The sequence below is a fragment of the Stenella coeruleoalba genome (genome assembly GCF_951394435.1).
Source record: "Stenella coeruleoalba genome assembly, chromosome: 19".
NCBI lineage: Eukaryota > Metazoa > Chordata > Mammalia > Artiodactyla > Delphinidae > Stenella > Stenella coeruleoalba.
In genome coordinates, this window is record NC_137165.1 from 40,702,374 (window position 1) to 40,718,257 (window position 15,884).

At 56.0% G+C, this 15,884-nt stretch overlaps 1 protein-coding gene across 1 annotated transcript; it reads left to right on the forward strand.

Annotated features, from left to right (window-relative positions):
• The first annotated feature begins 2,158 nt into the window (after positions 1-2,158).
• On the forward strand, positions 2,159-13,838 carry RAPGEFL1 (Rap guanine nucleotide exchange factor like 1). The gene is made up of 15 exons (XM_079904846.1): positions 2,159-2,919; positions 5,686-5,761; positions 6,693-6,828; positions 7,053-7,150; positions 9,202-9,314; positions 9,553-9,720; positions 10,467-10,564; positions 10,659-10,781; positions 11,329-11,507; positions 11,582-11,672; positions 12,257-12,307; positions 12,651-12,738; positions 12,947-13,011; positions 13,392-13,446; positions 13,700-13,838. Exons 1-15 carry the CDS (start codon positions 2,400-2,402, stop codon positions 13,822-13,824), a joined length of 1,986 nt encoding a protein of 661 aa, XP_079760972.1. The 5' UTR covers positions 2,159-2,399; the 3' UTR covers positions 13,825-13,838.
• The last annotated feature ends 2,046 nt before the right edge of the window (positions 13,839-15,884 follow it).

Consider the following 15,884-nt stretch of genomic DNA (forward strand, 5'->3'; position numbering starts at 1 on the left):
TCCATGGGCTGGGCTCTCACAGTTTTTTGCCTCCGTCTCCTCACAGGTGTTATTCATACCACCCTCTCTCCCTCTATTTCTTCATGGAGTGTAGATGCCCTGCCAACAATCCTCCCCACAAGGTCGGCGCACAGGCCTTACGGGAGACTCAGAAGAGCCAAGGACTTAGAATCCCCAAGTTGTCTCCCAGCATCTGCAGCCCACTTAGGTTGGGTTGTCCCTCTAGGGCAGTGATTTTCAACCCTGGCTATATGAATCACTTGGGGATCTTTTAAAAAATACCATAAACCTTGGCCCTACCTCAGAGATCTGATTTAATTGATTTGAGGTGTGGCCTGGGGAACAGTATTTTTGAAAAGTTCCCTGGATTACAGTGTGCAATTGGTGTGAGAACCACTGCTGTTCTAGGAGGACCATAACTCGATGCTGGTTTTCCTCTCTGATTCAAGGTCTTCAACTTAGTCTATGCCTGACATCCTTGAGTAGTTGGAGTGTGCTGAGGTCCTGTTTCCCCACACTCCGGTTTCCAGAAGTCTCTTTGACCCTTTTATTTGCAGCCCCTACACCCTCCACACTGCCCAATTCTTCCCCCTTCCTAGCCGACAATCCCAGATCCTGCCCAGAGAGGACGTTACCAAGGCAACCAGTTTAATCTGGTAACTGTGGCATGTGCTGGGAGTGGAGCCCTCCCCTCTTCTTACTTGGTTCATAAAATGCCTGGGGAGCTCCAAGCCACTCCAGCCAGTTTCCCCTCTTAACCCCAGGGATATTAGGGTATCCAATAAAGTGGGTCCAGGAAACTGATACTTTGATATTTATTCTAGCTTCTTAGCCAAAATTGTGCTCTCTTTTTTTTTTACTGTTCCTTTTTGCAAATCCACAAACAGATGGGTGTACAAAGCTTTATTTCTGTGAACACATGCTCTTGTACACGTAGGACCAGATAAGCACACACAGTGACACATGTGTAATACACACCCTATTCAGTTCTACCACCACTCCCAGCCTTTAGCATTCCTGTCCCTGCCTGGTCCGTGCACGGTAAACAGAGGTGGGGCATTGTCCAAGGAGCCTCGACCCGTCTGTTGCCTGGTGCTACTCTCCCACCTTGTTACCTTAACCTTGATGTGCTTACACTGCACGTGTCTCTATACACCCCTCCTCCTGGGACAGTGTACCCTTAGGGACAGAATGATCTGGGCATAGGATCAGGATTAAGGATTATTTGGAGTGCAAATTCGGTACCACTTTGCCCACTCCATGGTTGTGTCACCTCTGGAGGGGCTCTCTATGCCTGATGGTGTTGGTTGGAAGTTCTAGAGCTTATCACCCATCTCCAGGGTTCTGCTTCCTCCTGCTGCCAGTAGGCTCAGGTGCCCTTGTGCCCCTGGTCTCCTCCTCCACCTGCCTACTGTCTCTTCTCTTCACCCTAATTAGACCTGCCACAACCTGCTGCTCCCTACCTGGCTCCTACCTGCCTGCCAGTACCTGCCTCCCACAGGCCAGGCCCTCACCACCTATGGTGCCCTACCAGAAAGGGCAGATGGGTACCGCCCCCAGTTCCAATGCCAATGCACCGGAGGCCTTCCCATCCCTTCTTACAGAAGCAAGATAAAGACCACATATTCCAGTGAGTATGGCAACAGAGCACACAACCGAGATCGAGAGTGATGGACACCCAATCAGCAATTTTTGTAGGCCTCACCTGAATACAGGTAGGTGAGTCAAGGTTCAGCCTGGTTCTTTGCAATGATACCAAGAGTCCTCGTAAGCCTCGAGCCAGGAACCCCCTCTCCATTGGTAAATTACTCCCTCACCCTTGTCCTTAATGTCTGCGTCTGCTCTGAACCCAATGCCGGTCAGCCCTTACTGTTTCCCTCGCGGTCAGCCCCAAGTTGAAGCCTGGCGCGGCCCAGGGGGCGGGTCCATTTAGGGGAGGGGAGGGGACTGGGCGGGGACTGGAGGAGGGGGCGCGGTCTCAGTTCTGCCACCTTCCTCCGGGCCGGGAGCGCAGCCGCCACCGCCGCCGCTGCCGCCGCCGCCGCTGCGTCCTCTCAGCCTTGCGCTCCGCCCGCTGGCTCTGCCGCCGCAGCCCGGCCCAGGAGCGCAGAGTCTTGGGCACCGGCCCCGCAGCCTAACCACCCTTCGGGCCGCGTGCGCTGCAGCCGGCATGGGGGGCCACTAAGAGCGGGCACTCCTTCCCTCTGGCACCTCCCCCGGTCCCTGGCCACTGGACTCCGGCCAGCGCACCTCGGGCACCTCTGGCCCCCAGTCCGGCGCCTGGCACGGCCCTCCGCTGTGACCCTCCAGATCTGAGCACCGTGTCCCCACCCCACCCCCGCCTGTGCCTGGGACACCTGGGTCCCCCGGCGGCCCCGAGCAAAGGGGCGGGGGGGAGCATGAAGCCGCTGGAGAAATTTCTGAAGAAGCAGACGTCGCAGCTGGCGGGGCGAACGGTGGCGGGAGGTCCCGGCGGGGGTCCGGGGAGCTGCGGCGGGCCTGGAGGGGGTGGGGGACCTGGCGGGGGCGGCGGTCTAGCCGGGGGACCGCGGCCGCTGCAGCGGCGTCAGAGCGTGTCTCGTCTGCTGCTCCCAGCTTTCCTCCGGGAGCCCCTCGCCGAGCCGGGTCTGGAGCCGCCCCCAGAGGAGGACGGTGGAGAGCCGGCGGGGGTCGCGGAGGATCTCGGCAGCGGGGGGCCCTGTTGGCTGCAGCTGGAGGAGGTGCCGGGGCCCGGGCCTCTCGGGGGAGGGGGTCCCCTGCGCTCCCCTTCCTCATACTCCTCAGACGAGCTGTCCCCGGGCGAGCCTCTGACTTCCCCACCCTGGGCCCCGCTGGGCGCCCCCGAGCGGCCGGAGCATCTTCTGAACCGGGTTCTGGAGCGGCTGGCCGGAGGGGCCACCAAGGACAGCGCCGCCTCAGGTAAGGGGTGGCTGGCTCATCCATCCCGGAGTAGGGGGTTGCCACCTGGTTCCTCTTCCTTTGCCCTTGGACGGTGGGTGGGGGTTGCCCTATGCCGAGCCTCGGCGTGGGGGCGGGGGAGGGTTGAGTGGTCAGCTGGGGGCCTATGGGAGGAACAGACCTTTCTGCAGCAGAGAAGTGGCAGTGCCACCTTCCTCCCTGTAGCAGCCTCACCCATGGCTGCAGAAGAAGCTGAACCCCTTTCTCTCCTTAAGCCACCCTTCCTCTCACCTGGACGTTTCATCTAGACCCTCATGCGTCCCTGATGCTGACTACCTCCTTCTGTGGCCCAAAATTAAGGCCTGACACACTAAGATGGAAGCTGCCCAGACCAGTCAGTGCAGCCCCCTAGAGGTGGCCAAGCCCCACAAGACCTTCCAGGAGTCCCCGATTCCGTTTAGAAGACCCAGATCAGAGGGCTGGCCCACTCAGTGGGGCAGTGCCAGACAGGCACGCGGCCCAAGCTGCCTTTTGGGCTCCGGCAAAGGGATGTATTGTCCTTAGCAGCTTGGGGGGAGGGAGGTATTCTAGTTGGGGGCTGACTCAGAAGGTATTTGTTGGGGGAGAGGCAGCTGGGCAGACATCAGGGCCCTGCAGCATCCCGGGGGGTCTGAACCTCTCCGACTCCCACCCTTCCGGTGGCAGGCCTCAGCACATGGCCTCTTTAAAAAATAACCGCACCCTGAGAGGCTTATTCCCTGAATGATGATGCTATTTTGCCACTCCCCACCAGCACCCGTACTAAGGGGATTCTGAGGAAACTGAGGCCTCAGATTGCTGGTTAGTGGCTGAGGTAGAAGACCGGAGGGTCTTTAGGGCTAGCTCTCGGCATTTCACCAAGCCCAGCGGGGTCTGAGGATTGGGAGCCCTGGTTGAGGGCCTAAAGATGGGGTTTCATGCTTTGCTCCCAGACCTTTGCAGGGAGTCCTAACCCAGGTGTGTGGAATGGGGCTCCACTCCCCTAGATTTTTCTCAACACCCAGGTACTCTCCTTGGCTCAGGTTGTAGTTGCCCTGGGGAGCTGACACCTTTTGGATTTAATTAGAAAAATATCAGACACACACAGCTCTCTTAACCATAACTTCCCGCCTACACCACACACCCTATGTCTCTATGACACATTCCCTGGGGAGGCTGTACATTGGACCAGAGCCTGCCTTGGAAGAGACAGACGCCAAACTGTAGCCCCCATAGCAGCATCTCCCCCACTCTGCCCCCACGTTCCTCTTCCTTTGCTCTGTTTAGCTCTCCTGTGAGATAAAGAGTAGAGGAAAGATTTTGGGCATCCCTATTCCTCGTCCCCATACCTGGAGCTGCGGGTCAGGGCTGGGGGGCTCAGACTCACTTTAAAAACTTGGCAGAGAGGAAAAGGGAGAAACTGTCTTTCCCCTTCCGCAGGGGCAGGGGCCTGGTGCCACAGGCGCTGCTCAGTCTTCCCTGGGGAAGGACTCTTGAACTGACTGTCACCGTATTATCTGGACTGGCAGGCTGGATCCCCAGAGTAACTGCTTTGGGGAACCCCAAACCAGTCCCAGAGTGAATGAGAATCAGCGTAACCTGCCACTCTGATATTCTCCAATATAACCAATGTTCTTAAGCCATCTCGGTTCCCTCCCAGGGCGTGTGGGAGGAGGGGGCTTACAGAAGGTACCCCAAACTAACCAAAGGCTCTCAAACGTCTAAGCAGCCCCACCTGCCCACTGTACTCTGATGCTCTGCTGGCCTCAGGAGTCTGGGTTCTTACTCCAGCTCCACGCAAGTCCCTCCCACAGCTCTGGGCCTCAGTTTCTCATTTGTGAAATGAAGTAGTTGAAGTAGAGGATCTGGTGTTGATTCTCCTGCTCCACCTTCATGGCTGGAATTGGAGGCCAGGGGACGGTGACCCGGGGGCCATCAGAAGCCTTGGTTTTGCCCTGGGGCAGTACCTGGGGACCTGGCCCTAACCTGTCCTGGTGAGGACACCTGGCTCCCTCCCCGAACCCTGCCTGTCTGTGTGTGCCAGGCTGCCCTGCCCCACCCCAGGTCTGGCTGCAAGTCAGGGCGACCTTGTACCTGGCTGACGGGCTGAGCCAGGCCCAGATGGGGGTGTGGAGGGAGAAAGGGTGGTGTGAGGAACCACTCCCCTCCACCCTTCCATCATTAACTCTTTCATCCCTGGGCGTCCGGAGGACACAGGCTTTCTATTTAAAGGCTTTGGGATCAAAGAGATGGCAGTCGCTCCCTCTCCCTTTGAATGGGGCTGGTTCTCACCTGCCTAGTTGGAACTCAAATTTGTTAGGTAGGGAGTGAAGAAGGGCGGAGGGACACACACACACACACACACACACGTTGACCCTAACCTCTGTGCTTAAAAGTTCTCTTTGTCTAGAGACACTTCTGGGGGCTACCTCTTCCTCTTTTTTTCAGGCAGATCTCAAGCTTGGTGTATTAACTGACCAGCTTCCCACACACATTGGAGAGAAGTGGGCGTGGCCATGCAAGCGCGCCCCCTCCTTCTCTCCAGCCGCCTCGGCAGCTGCCAACCCCACCCCCGCAGCGGCTGCCCAGAACCTTCACATGTGTGTGTGTGTGCGCGTGTGTGTGTGCAGAGCGTGACTGGGCAGGTGGCTGGGGCTCCAGCCTGGCTAAAGAGAATTTGCCCTCGGAGGCAAGAGAGGGGGTGGTGGGTGTCAAATTGGGTCCTGGAAGTGCCCTCCCGACATCAGTGGTGACAATTGCTCTCTACAGATATCCTGCTGGATGACATCGTCCTCACGCATTCTCTCTTCCTTCCCACGGAGAAGTTTCTGCAGGAGCTACACCAGTAATATCCTTTTGGGGAGCTTGCAAAAGGGGAGGTCAGGAGGGAGCCACCCCCCCTCACCCCACATGTGATGTGAGGGTCTAAGCTCTTCCCTAGAAAACACACCTGGGTTTCAATTCCAGGTTTTTCACTCACCAGCTGTGTGACCTTGGGCAGCTCACCTAACCTCCTGGGGCCTCAGTTTCCTCTTCTGTAAAACGGGGGTAAATAGCACCTGCCCTGCCTCTCTATGGGGCTGCTGTGGAGACCATTCTGACAGCAGATGTGGGAGTGCTCTGGAGACTGCAGAGCCCTGTATAGATGTAAGGGGTTATTACTCTATTAAGAGTGCCTCTCTCCCCACTGAATTATTGCTCTGAACATCTGGTTGCCCAGTGAGTTATTACAGGGTCTGATGTAAACATCAGGTCGTGGCTGTGCTTCAGCGGGGTCTACTAGAGACAAGCCACTGGCTGGGCTATTCACAGGGCCTCTCACCAGGTTATTCTAGGACCTAATTATAAACGTCAGGCCAGTGAGTAGAATATCATAGGCTCTCTTAGAAACACCAGGCCTTACACTGAAGTCTTGTCAGGCTTGTGGTTAGCACCATTGGCCTTTATCAGCCTGCTGTAAGCTCCAGGCTGTGGGCTGATCAGGGGTTGGGTGGGTCCAGGCAGAGTGGCTTCTAGTGAATTTTCTCAGGTGAAATTCAAACAGGCAGGGGCAGGAGCTGGATGTGGTCTAGTGGGTGTCATCCCTACCTACTCTGGCAAAAACCTGGGCTGGGGCATGAGGTGGTCTTGGTTCCAAGGGCCCCTGGAGCCCCTTTCTCCATGGCCCCAAACCTAGAGAATTTTTAGGGGTAGCCTTGCCTCCCATTGCCTCCCATACCCCTTCCCGGTGTCCTCAGGTCTGCCTGCCCAGGGCTTTTTCTTAACTTAGGGGTCAGCTTTGTTTGGGCAGGAGGCATGGAGGGCCCCGAGGGGCTTGGCCGGAAGCAGGCCTGTCTAGCCATGCTCCTTCATTTCTTGGACACCTACCAAGGGCTGCTGCAGGAGGAAGAGGGGGCTGGCCGCATCATCAAGGTGGGCCTGGGATGAGAAGGTGGGTGAGCAGGCTGTTTGCTCTGGAAGGGGACCCCTTTGAAGGAACCATACTTCTCAAGCTGGGTACCTGGAAGGAAATGATGCCAGTGAGCCTTAGCATGTACGGTTCTTCTGTGCTCGCAGGCATGGAGACCCTGCCCCGCCCTCGCAGAGGGTGATGCTTGAGACCCCTGCCCTCACCTTCTCTCTTCTCATCTCTGCAGGATCTGTACCTGCTGATTATGAAGGATGAGTCCCTTTACCAGGACCTGCGAGAGGACACACTGAGGCTGCACCAGCTTGTGGAAACAGTGGAGCTAAAGTGAGGGGAATAGGCTGGGGGAGGGGACAGGAAAGAAATCCCCCTTGTTCCTCTATTACAGGGCTGGGTGCCTGTGGCCTTTGGGCTCCAAGATGCTTTTATTTTCATTCCCTTTCTCTTACTGGAGAGTAGCACAAAGCACTGTCTCCAGTCATTTTTGGGGTCCATTCTCCCATCCATTTATTTGTCAATCCAATGGTGTACTGATAAATATTGAACGATCAGCACTTCAGGAAAAAGAGCCCTGGTTTATAGCTTTTGCTGATTCCCATGGTGTAAATTCTCTCACTGTGGTTGATTCCAAGCTACCAGTATGACATTACTGAATGTGAAGTTGGGAAGAGATGTGCAGTAGCAGGCCATTAGGTACTATCTTCACCATATAAATCCAACAGACGTAACTTAACCTGAAGAGCATAGATAAGAGTAAAAGGTAGTGAAACAATTAGGAAACTACTTTTTGGGTAATAATTTGGCTGTAAGTTTATAAAACATATATATATATATGTTTATATATAAATATATGTTTTATATATATGTAAGTTTACATATGTATGTATAATTAAATTTTGAATGGCTATGTTTAAAAACCAGTTGGCAGAACTCCCCAAAATTTAACAATCTGCTTTCATGAACCAATGTGAGCTGGCTTCAGGACACTACCGCATCCATCCCTCCGTCTTTTCAGCCCTTTCAGTTTCTCCCTGCTCCATCCCACCATCATAACCCTCATTTAGGCGTCATTATCTCTCACCTGGATTATCGCCACAGCCTCCCATCCAGGGCTTCAGCTTATGGCTTTGTGTCTTTCTTATGCTGACCCCAGAGAGATCTTTCAAACTTGACAACATTGTGCTTCTGTTCCAAGAATATCCACGGCCCCCCATTGCCTACAAGATAAAGTTGCAACATCCGAGACTCTCTCTTTCTGCCTCTGGTCATTCTTCCCATCTCATCTCCCACATCCCCCTTCACCCGTGACACTCCCTATACACCCCACCATCCCACGAACACCTTTGTGTTCCCAACTTCCTGCTGTCACTTATGTGGTTCACCCCAGCGTGCCCTCCTCCCACCCCCTTCTCTTCCTGTTGTCCTTCAAGGTCCAGGTCAAATGCCATCCTCCCAGTGAAGGCATCTTTTAGTAGTAGCTGTCCCTCCCCCATACCAACGTAACTCTTCTTGTACCTTTATTATATCACCTAACACCTCCTGCCTCGTGTTAGATGTAGCTGTATGCATGTCTCCCTCCCTCCCAGACTGTGAAGTTCTTTTTTTTTTTTAATTTATTTTATTTTTGGCTGCGTTGGGTCTTCGTTGCTGCGTGCGGGCTTTCTCTAGTTGCAGTGAGCGGGGGCTGCTCTTCATTGCGGTGCGCGGGCCTCTCATTGCAGTGGCTTCTCTTGTTGTGGAGCGTAAGCTCTAGGCACGCGGGCTTCAGTAGTTGTGGCACACGGGCTCAGTAGTTGTGGCTCGTAGGCTCTAGAGCGCAGCCTCAGTAGTTGTGGAGCACAGGCTTAGCTGCTCTGCGGCATGTGAGATCTTCCCGGACCAGGGCTTGAACCGTGTCCCCTGCACTGGCAGGCGGATTCTTAACCACTGCACCACTGGGCAAGTCCCCCAGACTGTGAAGTTCTTGTTGGCAAAATTCAGCAGACAGCTGATGACCTACACCTACCATGTGCCAGGCAGTGTGCTAGACCTGTAGGATGAAAATAAAATTCAGTCAGCTCTCAATCTTGTAAAAGAGATAAGACATTAACATAAACAAATATTAGCCCAATGTCCTACAGCTATTAAGACAAAATGGTGACCTCTCCTGGTGGGTGGGATGGATAGAGAAGAATTCACGGAAGAGGTGGCATTTGATTTGGGTCATTCAGACAGTTGTCCCATGCTGGCCATCGTCCTCTCTTCTTACCCCCTTCACCACTCTCTGAACCTGATGCCGGGGCATCCTTGACCAGTTCTGATATCCCTGATTGATGTTGCCTGCCTTGCATGCAGTATGCCTGGCAGGACTTCCTGATGCCCAGCTGTGTCCACAGCAGGATCCCGGACGAGAGCCAGCTGCCCAGCAAGCAGGTGAAGCCACTCTTCCGCCACTTCCGTCGGATAGACTCCTGTCTGCAGACCCGCGTGGCCTTCCGGGGTTCCGATGAGAGTGAGTGTGGACCGTAGGAGGGGCAGGGATTCCTTAGTGGCTCCGGGGGCTCCGGATCTCGGGCACCCTCTGTGGAGTCTCCCTTTTTCATAGAACCAGTCCTTTTCACAGCATATTTTTCAGAGGCCAACCAATTTCAGGTTGGGGTGGGGTGGGGAACAGAGGTGCCCAGGGGGGAACTGTGCTGATGCTGCTGTTCTGCCCACTGGTGAAAAACCACCTCCCGGTCTCTATCCAGTCTTCTGCCGGGTCTATATGCCTGACCATTCCTACGTGACCATACGCAGCCGCCTCTCAGCATCTGTGCAGGACATTCTGGGCTCTGTGACGGAGAAATTGCAGTACTCAGAGGAGCCTGCGGGGCGTGAGGATTCCCTCATCCTGGTAGCTGTGGCCTCCTCAGGAGGTGAGGGTCAGAAGGAGCTGGGCTGGGGAGCGGGGGTGGGGGGGGTGGGGGGCACAAAAAAAGAAATTCACAAGCCCAGTGCCTTGGGGCAGGAGTAAAGACTGAATTCTAGGCCCTGGCTGCTACTCCAAGTGCGGTCCTGGGACCAGACACATGAGCATCACCTGGGAGCTTGCTAAAAATGCAGTATCTCAGACCCCACTCCAGACCTGCAGAATCAGAATGTGCGTTTTAACAAGATCCCCGGGTGATTCTTGTGCACATTAAAGTTGGGGAGCAGTGGTCCAGGACACTTGCATGCTGCCTGGGTGCTTTGCCTCTTACATTGGAATCTTGTCCTTTAACTTCCACGAGCATCTAAGGATGCTACGTTTTTGAGGCCAAAGGCACAGGGTGGGCCTCCAATCCCGGTAGGAAGGCAAAAACCCTGCAGTGTAGTCATAGCCTTATTTTCCTCTAATTCAGAAAAAAAAATTCCTGCTTTCCCAGTGTCACAGGGATGGATGATAGACTAAGAGAAGAGCTATAAAGAAGGTTGGGAGCCAAAAGGAGGTTATAAATGCAAGAGAACTCATTTTTTGAAAAATGTCAGATAAATATGGCATAAACTGGTGATGATATGAGTCCTGTTAGTCTAGAACATGTCTGGGCGGGATTAGGAGTTTCTGGAGGGGACGGCGGTGGTGGCTGGGGTGTGTGAGGGTACAGGGGCCGGGGCTGAGGCAGGGCAGCTCGTTCTCCTGCAGAGAAGGTCCTTCTCCAGCCGACCGAAGACTGTGTCTTCACCACGCTGGGCATCAACAGTCACCTGTTTGCCTGTACCCGAGACAGCTATGAGGCCCTGGTAAGAACTTCACAAGCCTGGGCTGACAGGGAAGGCTGAGAGGGACCGGGAGCAGAAATTCAGAAGCCCAGCCCATGTCCCTGCCTGCCACCAGGTGCCCCTCCCCGAGGAGATCCAGGTCTCCCCTGGAGACACAGAGATCCACCGAGGGGAGCCTGAGGACGTCGCCAACCACCTTACTGCCTTCCACTGGGAGCTGTTCCGCTGTGTGCACGAGGTGGGGATTGAGGCTGGAGCTGGGCTGGGGGCCTGGAGGGAGGCAGCGTCTGGGCTGAAAGTTCTGGTTAGGACGCTCCCTGGCAGCGTGCCCTGGGGCAGTGTGCCGCCAGAACCTCTCTAAGCCTTTGTTCCCTTTATCTTAAAAAAAAAAAAAAAAAAAAACGCAAAGAGAGAGGAAACACCTCGCCTTACCCGCCCCCCTCCCTGGGTGGTTCAGGATGCAATTGCTGCTTACACAGAGCCTGACCCACGGTTAGAATTCGTAAAATATTCACTATTAAAGAAAATAAGGCAAGGACAATAATGTCGATCAGACGGTTCAAGCGCCTGGCACCGGGTAAGTGTTCAGTAGATGGTAGAGCATTATTAATGTTGGTTGTCTTTTCTCCCCCCTCTCTGTTGCATCCTGTCCTGTCCCGGTTTTCTTCTATTTTCCACCCCTCCCGCCCCGTCCTCCTGCCTTACCCTGCTCACCGCCTCGCACTGCCCTCTTCCCACCCGCACTCCCCACGCCCTGGCGGCCCCTCCTGCCACCGCGGGTGCAGCTGGAGTTCGTGGACTACGTGTTCCACGGGGAGCGCGGCCGCCGGGAAACGGCCAACCTGGAGCTGCTGCTGCAGCGCTGCAGCGAGGTCACGCACTGGGTGGCCACCGAGGTGCTGCTCTGCGAGGCCCCGGGCAAGCGCGCGCAGCTGCTCAAGAAGTTCATCAAGATCGCGGCCATGTGAGTGCGGCGGCCGCGGAGGGGGAGGCCATGGCCAGCCGCCCCCCCGCTGACCCCGCCTCCCGCCCCCGCAGCTGCAAGCAGAACCAGGACCTGCTGTCCTTCTTCGCCGTGGTCATGGGGCTGGACAACGCCGCGGTCAGCCGCCTGAGGCTCACCTGGGAGGTGATGAGACCTCTTTCCTTTCCTCTCCTCCCACCTGTGCTGGCCCACCTCGGGGGTCTTGGCCTCCACCCTCAGCCTAGACATCTCGGGCTCACCCCAAAGCGGCCTCCCGGGACCGCTGCTCGCCTCTGGGGAGCTTTTGTGCCGATTGGAAGGAGGCGCCCTCTTCTGGCAAATACAGCCCCGGGGCACACAGCAGGGCTGAGGGACCCGGTCCCAGGGCAGATTAGTAGAGGCGGATTCCCCTGGGGGTGGGGGTGGGGGTGGGGGTGGGGTGGGAGGGGGCAGTCCCGGCCAGATCGCAGCCTTAGCTCTTGGCTTTCAGACAGCACCCAGTGAGGCCTTGTACGTGGCACGTGCATCTGCAGAGGCCTCCATTTCCCCAGAATAACTCGTTCCTCTGGGCCGCTTCAAGCTCCCCAGACCTAGCCCAGGGCTGGTTCTACTTCCCCGCCGGCCAGCATCCCAGCCCCCTGGGAGACACTCAGACCCTTTCCCCCTCTAACACCTGGGGATTAGTCAGGAGATCCCGTGAAACCCAAGGAGCTCCACACTCTGACATCTCTTCTTCCTTCAAACTGCAGAAGCTGCCAGGGAAATTCAAGAACTTGTTCCGCAAATTTGAGAACCTGACAGTGAGTGGGTTTGGCTCTATTATCTGCCCCTGGACTGGCACCCCAGAGAATGTCTGTGCCCATAAACCTTTTACCTCAAGCTTCCCTTTCAAGGTTTTTAGTGCCTGGGTCCCCCCACCCCTGCCCGCCCTTGCCCACCACGCTGGGAGGGAAGATGGGAGGATTGCTGCTTCGTTATCCCTGGAGGAGAGGGGAGAGCAGTTGAGCCCCAAGCAAGACACCCAAACACACCCCTATCTGACTGAAGATATTTCTAGGGCAGGGGCTGAGGGAGGGAGTGGGGGATGACTTTGGGGTACACTGGGCCTGTCTGTCCCTTTATCCCTCTTCTGTGGAATGCTAGGACCCCTGCAGGAACCACAAAAGCTACCGAGAAGTGATCTCCAAGATGAAACCCCCTGTGATTCCTTTCGTGCCTCTGATCCTCAAAGGTGAGAGTCACTTCCAAGCTACATTCTTCTCTCCACGCTCTCCATGCCCCATTCTGACCCTCCGTCCCCTCTGAACTCAGCTGTGTGTGTTCAGCTCTCTCTGAACCCACCTAGAGAGGAGTTCCCCCCAGATTGAGTGCGGTCGGGGGGAGGGGAAGGGCCCTTTGGACCTCCTCTCTTACCCATTTGCTTCTCTCCCCATCCCTAGACCTGACTTTCCTGCACGAGGGGAGTAAGACCCTTGTAGATGGTTTGGTGAACATTGAGAAGCTGGTGAGTGGCACTGCCAACCTCACTCCCATTGAGTGGGGGAGGGCTGGCATCCTCGTCCTCTCCTAGCATCCAGCCTAAAGGTGCCAGCCTTCCTCATGGCACCCAGCTTGCCTGACAGACTCCTGTCTTCCTGGAGGTGTCACTGTGACAACCTGCCCACGGGTGGCAAAACTGACAGGCAGCTCAGGGTGGGGGGGCAACTCTGCCTCCCCCTCACCTGGCACCCTATTGCACCCCTTCTTTGGTCCTTTAGAGACCCTCCAGAGCTGGGGACTGGAGGGAGTTAAACCAAGAGAGTTGGAGATTGGAGGAGGGAGAGCATTAGAAGGGGGGGCATCTTTCTGTGCCCTTTTCAGGACTCATTCCTTGTCATCTCCCAGCATTCAGTGGCTGAAAAAGTGAGGACCGTCCGCAAATACCGGAGCCGGCCCCTTTGTGAGTAACCCACAGCGTTTTGAGAGCGTTACAGGTAGAGCTTTGACTGAGCAGGGGGGGTTCCTGGGAGAGGTCCCCAGTTAAATGTTTATTTCCTAAAATGTGTCATTTCTCCATTCTCTCCTTGGCCTGCCTGGGGGGCCCTCCTGCCCAACATCTGTCCCAATCCACACCCTTCTCCTCTGGCTGGTATGTGTGTAGGGGAAGAAGGGTGGCCAGCACCCTGACTGCCTCCCTGTCTTCACACCCCCAGGCCTTGATATGGAGGCCTCCCCACATCACCTGCAGACCAAGGCCTACGTGCGCCAGTTCCAGGTCATCGACAACCAGAACCTCCTTTTCGAGCTCTCCTACAAGCTGGAGGCCAATAGTCAGTGAGAACGGAGCTTCTGGCTGGCCCTTCACCAGGGTCCTTGGGCGCCTGGCACTCAAGCACTTTGCACGACGTCCCAACCCACGTCTGACCTCTGTCCCCGGGAGCAGGAAAGAGTTGGGTGGACTTAGCCCTGGACTCACAAGCCTGTTTGTCCTGCTGAAGTCCTCTCCGCCTTGCTCCTTCAAGCCCAAACCACACTCTGCTGGTGCCTGCCCTCCCAGGGAACGTGGGCAGAGAGCTCCTTCCCCAGCCCCTCGCATAGAGGTCTGTTCCGGAGGTGCAGTTCCCAGCCTCCTCTTCCCAAGCAGGCAGGAAAGCTGCCCCCTTCCCATCTCGCAGAGCGGAGTTACGGGAGGGATTGGCGTCCTTCCTCTCCACCGCCTGCCAGGCTTCTCCATGGTCACGCTGGGACCCCTAGATGGACCCCCGAATATTATAGTTACCTTGTGTCCGTGTGGGTGTGTGCGTGCGTGTGTGTGTGTGTATGTGCGCCCCCTTTGAAGGAGCAGGAGTGCATCTGGTAGTTGAGGGAGGGTGTTGTGTGTGCCGGGGAGGGGGTCCTTCTGTTTGGTGCTACCCTTGTCTACTCTGCCGCTGGGACGGTGTGGGGAGCTTTCGCCGCCCCACCACTCCCTGCCCAGCTCCTCTGATGCCCTGTATGTCCAGGCTTGTGGGTGAAGCTGCTCGGGAGGGCAAGGAGAAGCAGCAGACGGGAGGGTTACCCATCAGCCCTTAGGATTTCCCCCCTCAGGCCTCCCAAAGGTCCCTGGGTGGGCTCCCATGAGAGGGTGAAAGATGCTCAGGGAAACACTGGCCTAAGCTGCCTATTGGACCCTCCGTCTGCATTGCAGTGGGGTGAGGTGTGGCAGGGTCGGGTTGGGGTGCCCACTGTCCATACTCCTGCTGTTCGGGTGTCTCACTGCTAAGCAGGGAGTTGTCACCTCCCTTCTGGCTCTTCTGTGGGATACCAACACATGGTCTCATCCTCCTCCCTGTCTTGACTCCCCCTTGGTCCTTCCCATCAGAGCTGGGGTGGGGTGGACCCCTGTACCTGGGGCAGGCAGCCCCCCAAGGTGGGGAACGAAACGGCAGAGACTGGAAAGGCAAAACTGGGCTCTGGCGATGCCTTTATTACCTGTCTGTCTCCCCTCTGTCTCCCATCACGGGCCTCCAGGGCTGAGGGGTGCAGGGCTCCCGGCAGCTACGGTGTGAGGTTTCCTGGTGCAGCCTCACCCTCCTTTCTGGCACCACCTCTTTCCCTTCCGAAGAGGCAGCAGCCAAAGCAGCTGCCGTTCCTATTCTGAGAGTGTATATATTTTTTACCAAAAGCTCGGGAATTGTAAATTTATTTTTTAAAACTCAAAGAGGGAAAGAGCCTTGTATCATATGTAAACAGTGTATCATAGGTTATGTTGTACAGTCCCTTTTATACAGCGGTCTGTCTTGCTCCTGCCCCCCCCAAAAAAATGTCTATAGACTCCCCACCCCCAGCACATTCACAGGCGCTGTGTCCCACCCCCTCCATCCCTCACAGACAGGGACCTCTGTCTATCTACTCCTCCCTGCTACTGCTGATGTGCCCTTCTCTCCCTGCAGCCGCCCTTCCTCCCGACCCCTCTTAGCAGCCTTGTCACTCCAGCTCTCGTCATCCTCCCCAAACCCTGGGGCCCGCTGGTCCAGTCTCTGCTGCTGCCCACCCCTAGCCTTGACGCCTGCCCTGCTGCCGCCCACGGGCCTCCGGACGCCTTCCTGTGCCCCACAGCTTTTCCAGAGTGAAACGTGTGTACTGTACAGGCTCGGTTGTCATTGCAGAAACCTCCCGGTGGAGTAAAAGCTGATAAAATTCTGAATCAACCCGTCTGCTGTTCTCCATTCTGTTTCTTTGAGCCTGGGGAAGGAAAGGCCGAGGGAGGGGAGAGGGATCACCTCTTGGGGCTCTGGGCTACCTCAACTAGGCTGTTCTGGAGTGACTTTGAAAATGTGGGTGAGAGGAAAAGGCGCTAACCTTGGAAGAAATGCCACCTAGTGCCTGGGACTTGCAAGAGTGAATGTTTTCGTTCTT